The 9,798-nt window shown below is 43.4% G+C and overlaps 1 protein-coding gene across 6 annotated transcripts in view; it reads right to left on the bottom strand.

Annotated features, from left to right (window-relative positions):
- Nucleotides 1-369: 369 nt before the first annotated feature.
- GOLGB1 (golgin B1) overlaps nucleotides 370-9,798 on the bottom strand; it is a 78,155-nt gene continuing 68,726 nt past the window's right edge. For all 6 annotated transcript variants that reach the window (XR_011529459.1, XR_011529460.1, XM_070583788.1 and 3 more), the window contains 7 exons: nucleotides 8,266-8,431; nucleotides 7,927-8,064; nucleotides 5,457-5,600; nucleotides 4,613-4,710; nucleotides 3,981-4,109; nucleotides 2,035-2,140; nucleotides 370-1,765 (listed from right to left, as the gene is read on the bottom strand). Coding sequence is in view for 4 of the 6 variants with exons in the window: in XM_070583788.1 (XP_070439889.1) it covers nucleotides 1,631-1,765; nucleotides 2,035-2,140; nucleotides 3,981-4,109; nucleotides 4,613-4,710; nucleotides 5,457-5,600; nucleotides 7,927-8,064; nucleotides 8,266-8,431 (916 nt within the window). In the remaining 2 variants the exon portion in view is untranslated. The remainder of the gene's footprint in view (nucleotides 1,766-2,034; nucleotides 2,141-3,980; nucleotides 4,110-4,612; nucleotides 4,711-5,456; nucleotides 5,601-7,926; nucleotides 8,065-8,265; nucleotides 8,432-9,798) is intronic.

Raw genomic sequence — 9,798 nt, 5'->3', positions numbered from 1 at the left:
GATTCCCTCCCCCCACTCCCACTCACAGGGATCCCTAGGGGCCTAATATTTTCGAGTTCTCGCAGGCCCAAACAAAAACCTGCATGAATCTCATGCCCGAAGGCCCAGCTTGTTTGGTTCAGTATTAGGATGGAATTTCCTCATTCCACTTCATCATCCTGGGGTCCAGTGGCTAAGGTCAGAAGGACGCATGCAGCCATTACTGACATTGGCCAGTGAGAGGAGGCCTGAACACATAGAGCTTTCTACCCGCATATCCAATCCTGGCTACCCTATCCCTATCTGCCTTCCTCCCCTTCAGCATGTAAACACATGTATGTAAGCACCCGTGTATACATACATTCACACACACGCACACACCACCACAACTTTTCATTCTGAAAATAATTTTATTATTTTACAGTTGTTCAGGAAAGTTCCTGGGTTGCTGTGACCAACATTTGGTCACCACAGAAAAAAGGATTAGAGCAGATCAGTCAGTCCATCAGTTCTCTCTCTTCTTTGGGTGGTGAGAGCAGGCAGGGAACACATCATGTGCATAATGAGAAAACAACCAGCCGTAAGGGATCAGGGGGAGAGGAGGCAGGGAATAAGCACAAATGGAATTCAATCCTGACTGTCATTCTCAGGCCTACATTTAAACGTTTTGTCTCCTCTATATTCTCCCTCCATTTTCCTCAGCTCTCTGTTAACACAGAGGGCAGATGACTTTGGGACTGAGAAACTGGAGTAACTGTCACCAACAGTAAAGTAGCTTCACGAAACTTCAAGAGGCTAGGAGTGGTCATTAGACCAGTCAGATATTCCCAGCCGGGAGTCAAGGCCTCACCTAGGACTGGCTCCTAGTGTACTGTCTTAGGGCCCGCATTCGAGGCATATCCAGTAACAAAGGAATGACAAGAGCCTGAATCACGCTGTGCTGTCCACAGCCAGGTATTCCTGCCTTTCAATGAAACGAAAGGCATGGGCACCTCACTCCCTTTGTATGCGTGTGATCAAGGGCATGAGCAATGGGATCCTATCCTTACAGTCCAGGACCAAGCCTCACTCCAGCTATGTGTGAATAGCCACGGGAGATGCTATCTTCCCCTGGGGTCCAACAGCTGAAACCCCTGGGGAGTTCTTCAGCTCCCACTCTATTCTGCAGGAGACCTAATCAGAGACTATGAGATAACATTGCCCAGAACTTTGTTTATGGCAGGTCCACCTTCCCTCTGAAGGAGGAAATATAAGGAAAACAAAGCAAAGAACTATCAATGAAAATGATACTGTACTTCAGATTATGAGGTTTATTGGAATCATCTTCCTGGCTGAAAGACATTCCTCAGCATCTTTCACAAGACCACGAAAGATCAGGGCCCTGCAAAATCTGAACAAATACTTGGCTCAACAACCAAGTGTGGGCCCTCCTCAGATGATGCAGTGTTCAGTAGGAGAGAGCAGACTCGCTGGTCGCTGCAGCTGTAACCTGTGCTCACATCCACCTCTGTTTTTGCAGGCACTTTCTGTGGAGAGTTGGAGAGGGGACCTGTAAGTGGGAAGACTGTTCCACTGGAATTGATGGTTTTGATGTTAGAGGTGAGGGAATTCCATGTTCTGAGGGGGGTGGTCCAAAAGGTGAGAACTAAGTTTACAGACGGCCCGTGAAGCACAGAATGAGCAGGACATGAACCATCAGAAAGTAGATGGCTGCTAGCAATGGCACTCGGGTCCGGGAATGACAGAGCGAACGCAGGACCCTCTTCCATCCAGCACCACTCCGGGTCTGAAAGAAAAATTTGAAAGTCAGAGAGTTTTATCCTCTAGGGACATGTCCCTTTCCCTTCTCCAACCACTATAATAAAGAGGTATCCCGAGAGAAAGTCCCCTCAGGGTCAAAAACTCAGCAAATTCTATGAGGTTCCTCCAATGTTCCATACCCTTCCAGGCTAGTGCCTGGACTTCCACATTCCCTCTCCTTGACCACCTGCCCTCAACACAGCCAGCACTGTCTGATAGCACAGTCCCCTCTTTTGATCCTTCTTCCCTGCTTACCCTTCGACAACTGCTGCTTGTAAGATCTATTAACAGTGCCTGCTCCTGAGTGCCACAGGAGCCAATGATAGGAGACCGCGCAGAGTCCCACTCACCGAGCTCCAACCTGAGTGGAGAAAAAAAGAGGCACGGCATGGGTTACAGCACGAGAGACTGAGGAGGCGAAGTCTTCTCAGTCATCTTGCCACATGATATAGCACAAGGGACTTACAGCAAAGGCTGCTCCCACAGTCCCTGTCCCCGGGCAAGGAGTGCACAGGCAGAGGGTAAAAGGTGAAGATAACTACCAGGAGCTGACTGCCTACTATGTATCAGGTGCTGGATTGGGTGCTTTACATAGATTTAATCCCCAGGTTTGAGGCTGGGGTTATTATCTTCAAAGTAGCTTAAAGAGGGAAAATTACTTGCCCATGGTGGCACAGCCAGTTAAGAGGCAGAGCCAGAATTCAAAGCCCAGGTTTGTTTCTAAACTTCATGCCCTTTTTCCCTACTACACCACACCCGACTCATAGAAATTCGTTAATTTTTTTTTCATTTATTAAAGGCGAATAGGCAAAAGCATCCAGGAAAGATTTTTTTTTTTTTTTTGAGGAAGACTGGCCCTGAGCTAACATCCGTGCCCATCTTCTTCTACTTTCAATGTGGGACGCCTACCACTGCATGGCTTGCCACGTGGTGCCACGTCCGCACCCGGGATTCGAACCGGTAAACCGCGGGCCGCTTAAGCGGAAGGTGTGCACTTAACCGCTGCGCCACTGGGCTGGCCCCCAGGAAAGATTTTTGTGGGGTTCTTAGAATTAAACTCCACTGGCAGCCTCTACTGCTTTCTGCCTCATTTCTTGCTGATTTGCTTATTTAATACTGGAACTTCTCCATTTAATGAAGAAGCTGCCTTTATCCACTCAATGGTTTCTTGCAAAAACAAGAAGCGTATCAAAGGAGCTGCAGGAAACACAGCACGTTTGATCAAGCATTTGCCTAGAGGAGTGCACTTTTTAACTGTGGTGGGGAGCATGGAACTCTACTGCTGATGCTTCCTCCATAGGAAGGGATGTCTTAATACTTGTGGCCTCTCTTACTTTTCTCCAGAAGAGAAGGGATGCTTTAATCTGATTTGTGAGTCTGGAAAGAGAAACTGAGCATGCACAGCCTAGGTCTATCCTGACTGTCTTCCTCTTGAGAGCCAGGCTGACTGCACAGTACACCTTCTGTGTCTGTTCCTCTATACGATAAGCTTTTCAGGGCAGCTTTGATCTGGAACAGGATGGTCTGGTACTATGTAGGTCAGTCTGTCAACTTTTTTTTTAATAGTATTTTTTTTTCTTCCCAAGATTGGCCCTGAGCTAACATTTGTTGCCAATCTTCCTCTTTTTTTTTTTTTTTCTCCCCAAAGCCCCCCAGTACATAGCTGTATATTCTAGTTCTAGGTCCTTCTAGTTGTGCTATGTGGGCCACCTCAGCATGGCTTGGTGAACGGTGCTAGGTCTGCGCCCAGGCTCCAAACCAGCAAAACCCCAGGCCGCTGAAGCAGAGCGCACGAACTTAACCTCTTGGCCATGGGGCCGGCCGCAGTCTGTCAACCTCTGTAGGCTAGGCTAAGGAAGGGTGAGATGTTTGGAAGGACTGGTGAGCAAAGCAGTACAGGTTGCTTTTGAACTGCAAGTCCCCTGAGTTCCATATGCACTACAGGATGCGGTGAAGCTCTAATGCTAAAATGGCAGGACCAGGCCTAGGCAGGCCACACTTGATCGGCTGCCTCAGAGAGGGAATCGTAGAGGAGCTCAGCTTGGATTAATGTAGCTTTTCTTGACCCTACACTCACTGCAGCACCCATCTCAAGATGAGAATTAGATGCTAATCATTCCCAAGGCTGGCCACTGAAACACACAAGCGGATGATTAGGAAGGACGAGAATTGAGAAGAGGCTCTCGCCCTCAGCCCTTTACCGCCTGATCTGCTCCTCGGCCACTGAGAGGGCAGTCTCAGCAGCCACTCTTTGGTCTCGTTCTTCTTCCAGCAGCTTCCTCAATTCGTTCATCTCCTGTTTAGTGTTGCACAGCTGGGCTTCAGAAAGGCTTCAAGATGAAAGGAAAACAAACAACGTCATTAGAGGCAGAATACAGTTGCTGACACAAGGGATTCAAAGTCTTCAAAAGGTTACAAAGCAGGAAAATTTACAGAAGCTGCACAAACACAAAGACTATTTTAAAAGCATAGCTGCAGCAAGATTAAATAAAGCCACAGAAGACACCTTAAGAGCTTTCAGGGATTGACTAAAGAGCTTTCATTTGCATAGCACAAGATTAGAGAGAGAGAGAGAGAGAGTGTGTGTGTGTGTGTGTGTGTGTGCGTGTGTGTTGTGTGGTGGTGGTGGTGGTGGTGGTGTTTTTGCTTTACACACCTTTCGCTCATAATTTGTTATTATAACTGTTACTATTTAATCCTCACATCAATTCTGTGAGGCCAATAAGATAGGAGGACATATTAAATCCACACAGTGAACTCCAGTTCAATCTAGATGACTGCCCCATTTCTATAGACGTAGTGCCCACTCCAGGGTTGAGAGCTGCTCCCCTACCTGAGCTGTGGCTCCCTCAGTTCTTCAGGATCACTCTTCCTGTGAGCTCCATTCTTCTCCTGGGGAGCTCCTGGAGCAACATCTATATTCAGTGGCCCCTAGAAGAATAAGTTTAGTAATTCAGCAATGAAAGTGCTTAAGAAACTGTACTTGGGCAAAATAAGAACTCATTTAACAGCAGAGAGAATGAGACCTCTTGGAGAGGACTACCTCTGCTCATCATTCTCTTCAAGTGCAGATTTAGAAGTGAGAATCTTCTGCTCTAATAATCTCCTACGTAAAACTCTTTAGTAGATTTCTCCCAGATTCTGATTCTTGAATATCTCCTTTTAAAACTTTAAAGGGTTACCCTGCAGAAATGCGCTTTCTTGTAGTGGTGGCTCATGGATTTTTCAGAAGCTACTCCCAAACCCCTTCTCCACCTTCCACGTCCTACTCATCTCCATACTAATCTCGGTCTCCTCCAACTTCAACGATGCACTCCTCTCCACTGCTGGCAATGGCTCTGCCTACTTGGTTTCTCAGGTCCAAATCTTCCTACAGCTTTCTTATTTCCTGAAGAAAAATCATTCTTAGTTTCAGAGTTCCAAAAGCCTCAGTCATCAGTGACTCCCACTCACTTTTTGATTTCTCTCCCACTCTCTCTCTGATCTTTTTTCTTCTAATCCCTTCACTCTTTAATTTTTCCCAGACCTTATTCCCGTATCTCAGTGAAGACTCTCCTCTTCTCTCTTTCTTCCATCACACCTTAACCTTCAGCCTGAACACATCCACCTCTTCGATGCTGCTCTTTATGCTTTTGTCACTTGCACTCAATTTCCCAGCCTCTGACCTTCTTACTCACCGCTTGCAGCTCTTGAACCTGCTTCTCCAAGACTGCACAGTGGTTAAAAAGGTCACTGTAGTGCTGCTGGTTCTCACGAAGACTCTGACTGGTATCGCAGAGCTGAACTGAAAGGGTATTTTTCTCTTCGAGTAGCTGAGAGAACTGAAATACAGGAGAGGATAAGCACCACCCCACAGGACTGTTTCACTGCAGGGAAACTGTTGTGAGTTTTAAGGATCTAATTTTTTTATGCGACACCATTATTTCAACAATAACAACACCACCACTGTGTGTTCCTTCAAAGTGAGAAAACTCAGAATTTTTCAACTGAGAAAGGAAAACAGTTCTGGGGGAGTACTAGGAAACCTGACTGAAAAACCAGGAAGCAGAAGCCTACAAACGCTCTAATAGGACAGGCTATCCCGGGGACGTAAGAGGGGAAAGGCTTGGCTTCAAGTTGAAATTACTAACAAATGATTGTAATCCTCAGAGCTCAATATGGCTGGAGATAGAGCTGTCACCTAAAAATTCATACATTAACATTACTAGACAGATTCTTCAGTGCAGTAGAGAGTTACAAGTTGCCAAGAAAGTAGAATAAGAAATTGTAGTATGTTGTAAGAGGGAGAAATAGAATCAATCCTAATATGCCTTTGTACATGTAAGAAACTATACTGGGAACACAGACTCTCACAAGTGGAAACATTTCAGTCACTCAAGGCAAGGCTCTCCTCTACTACATGAGTAACAGGTAGTTACTCAGTCTTTCCTTGAGCATGTCCAGTGTCAGGGGCGCTCACTACTCAACAAAGCAGCCCAAGCCAATTTTCACCATGTCAAAACAGGAAATTATTTCTTATATTAAATGAAAAATTAACCCATTGTAGCTTCTACCCAATGATTTGAACTCGTTCGCCCGGAAGTGTAATTCTAATTCTTCACTTGCAGGCTGTCAAGTTTTAAGTTTTAGTTATGATTAACATCCAGATACATTAACAACCACAGAGATGCCTCTCCAAAGTACCTATTGTAGGACTATGTACATTATATGAAAGGAAACTGGTGTGCCTGGCTGCACGTCCAATCTTTTCTTGAGTATTCTTTTTTGTATGTATTCTGGGTTCAAGTTTGTGTAAAAAAGTTGAATCAATGTTCAGAGAAGAGAAGATAAACAGTCTTCTAGAGATACTCTGACTTGGAAGGACATTTGACACATACAGAAAACTATAATAAGAAATCCATGTGGTATAACAAAAAAACTTGCCTAATAGACAGAATGAAAAACACAACAAACAACTTTACCTCTGAAGAGCAATTTTCAGTTTACAAGGCATTTTCAAAAGTATCATCTTATTTGAGAAAGGCAGACGAAGGATTTCTGTTCCCATGGACAAATGACCAACAAGCAAAGAGATGAGCAGTGACTTGCCCAAGGTCATGTGGCTAGCAGATGACAGACCAGGACTCAAGTATGGTTCTTTTTTAGGTTAAAGATTGGCACCTGAGCTAACATCTGTTGCCAGTCTTTTCTTTTTTCTTCTTCTTCTCCCCAAATGGCCCCAGGACATAGTTGTATATTCCAGTTGTGATTGCGTCTGGTTGTGCTCAGGTACGGTCCTTGATTCCAAGTCTAGAGCTCTATATACTACCTAATCGTGTCCCATCTGAGAGTTCACCAAATGAAGTGAAGCAGGTTAGGGGTTTTTCGGCGGGGTGGGAGGAGTTAGTAAAGTCATATAAATGTTTGAGAAGCAACACTAATGTGAAGATAGAAGCAGCTCAGTACAATGACAACTACTGGCTTCTGAGACAGGGAGTAACATGATCCTTTCCTAGCAGAGAAGAAAGTTAATTTTCCTGGTCACGGTGAACAGCACAAACCATTAGAAAAAAATCAAAACAAAGACAAAAAACAAAAACATCCCTCAGTATTGAAAAAAATTGAACACTTTTTCCTTGGTAGATCTAGAGGAGAAAGGATAGTCTTATAAAACTCATTGGAAGCAAAAACTCCCTTAAGTGGAGAAGTCTAATTGCTTATAAGCTACCCTCATGTAAAGCATCTTTTATGATGGGTTGGTAAACTACGATTCAGGGCCTACTGCCCCATTTTTTGGAAATAAGGTTTCACTGGAACATAATCACTTGATGTGTTCATGTATCGCCTATGGCTGCTTTTGTGCTATAACTGCAGAGCTGTGTAGTTGTAACAGAGAAGGCCTACAGACTTAAAATATTTGCTACCTGGGCCTCTAAGGAAAAGTCTGCTGACCTCTGGTCTGGCTCATAAGCTACCATATTTCATCATATCTATACTTGTAAAAACAGAATAGGAGGGAATAATCTAGACTACACTATGCCAATTATCATTCTCATGTTATTAAGTTTTAAGTTTCAGGTTTTAAGTTTATATTACATACAAACATCCATCCATGCTTCCAGTCATGGAAACAAGAAATTGAATTCCAGTCCAGTAGGAAACACTTACCTTGCTGTTCAGTTGTTGAATTCTTAATTCCTTTTGGTGAATTTCCTTTAAGCTGTCATTGAGCTGAGTCCTAAGAAGTTCTGTCTCATAAACTAGGTTTTGTGATCCTTCCGGGGAAGTTGATGTCTCTGGGGATGCCTGCCAGAATACAAGCACTGATGAAATTCTCTCCTAATATTGTTCAAGCTTAATTCCTTCCCTCCAGAAACCCTGTCCACCTCATAGGAAGTCATAAGATGGCCTGCCTATTAGTGGCAGATGGGCACTTAGCTTGCAGGAAACTGATGCTTGCTGAGTAGTGGTTTCCTCTGAGTAGCAATCAGCATTGAAATTACTCACCTGTCTTTGGTACTGCCCTTGGAGGGTCTCAGTCTGGGAGGAAGAAGATCTCAACTCCCTCAGAAGATTCTGCAGATGACTGAGCTGCTGATCTTTATCTGAGATAGCCATAAGGTACTGTTCCTTCATTCTCCTCTCATGAATTTCCCAGGAACTCTTCTCCATCCTAGAAAAAACATGAAATAATCACAGGAAAAAATATACTTGTGAGACAAAGATGGATACTTACATATTCAAAACAGAATAAGGGGCTGTAGAGATGTAGTAAAGAAAATACATAACCAGAGTGAAATTTACATTATAAATAGAACTGTGGAGCAAGATGATGGAGCAGAACTGAAAAAGAATTTCAACAGCAGGACCAGGGAAGACTTCACAGAAAAGCAGGCATTTGGTCTGAACCCTGAATAATGAGTCAGTTTTCCATAATGGAAAAGCATTCCAGGTTCAGGGAACAAACTAACAAAAGGCACAACACAAGAATATAGATAGTGAATTTTGGAATTGTGGTAGTAGATGCTGTATAGAGTGGATACGGTAGGAAATGATGATGGAGAAGAATGAGGTCAGATCCTGTGGGGCACTGAACAGAATGCTAAATAGAGTTTACTCCGCAGCAGTGGGAAACCACTGTGTCCCTTCAGAGAGGCAGTGCCATGATGTGGTACAACATCACGGTTATGAGACTGCAACTGCAGAGTCTGAAGGACCTGGGTTCGAATCCTGGCTCTATCATACACTAGGCATGAGATCCTGAGTAAAAGCTGCTTAATCTCTCTGAGGCTAATTGGTAAAATGGGAAAAAAACTATTTCTTAGGATTATTGTGAGGATTAAATGATATTATATGTCATGCACCAAACATAGAGTCTGACACATCATAATAAACTGATAAATATTAGCTGCTGCTATTTCTACTTATTTATTCTCTAAATTTGGTCAAGAGGGAGGCTTCTATTTGACCTCAGCTAATTTTCTGCAGTGCTAGCAAAAACCGCCTCTCTGCCATATTCTTTAGTCCTACTTCTCTCTATGCCTGAAAAAACACATTAGAATTGTAATCAAATTTCTGCAGCATCTCTTCACTTTGAGTAATACCTATGTCTCTATTTTTCCCCAATAATAAAAGGTTGTGTTTGAATTGAATGTGACTTTTTTGTCTTTCTCTTTAGAAATAAGATAAGATGGTCCTTTCTTTTCTAAATGACATATACCTTTTATGGAATAATCCTACTTTGCTAAGAGGTGACTTGAATTATAGTCAAAATTTTTTTGAAAAGGTAGAGATAAAACTTAGAAACTAAAACAAATGTTTATTACAAGGTCACTATATGTAAAAGGCACAGGAATTTTCTGAAACGCTTTCTTTGATATTTGTGGAAAAGGAAAGAACAAGAAAGATGGAGTGTAAGAGTGAGAATGCATGAGAAAGATCGCAATCTTCCATAAAAGGATTCTGCCATTTTTTGGAAGGATGGACAAGTGGTTATGGTCCAAAGAGATCCTCAGTGGAGAATAGAGGCTAAGGAACAAA

This window comes from Equus przewalskii, chromosome 18 (assembly GCF_037783145.1).
Source record: "Equus przewalskii isolate Varuska chromosome 18, EquPr2, whole genome shotgun sequence".
Classification (NCBI taxonomy): Eukaryota; Metazoa; Chordata; class Mammalia; order Perissodactyla; family Equidae; genus Equus; species Equus przewalskii.
This window is presented reverse-complemented; position numbering and strand designations above follow the sequence as displayed.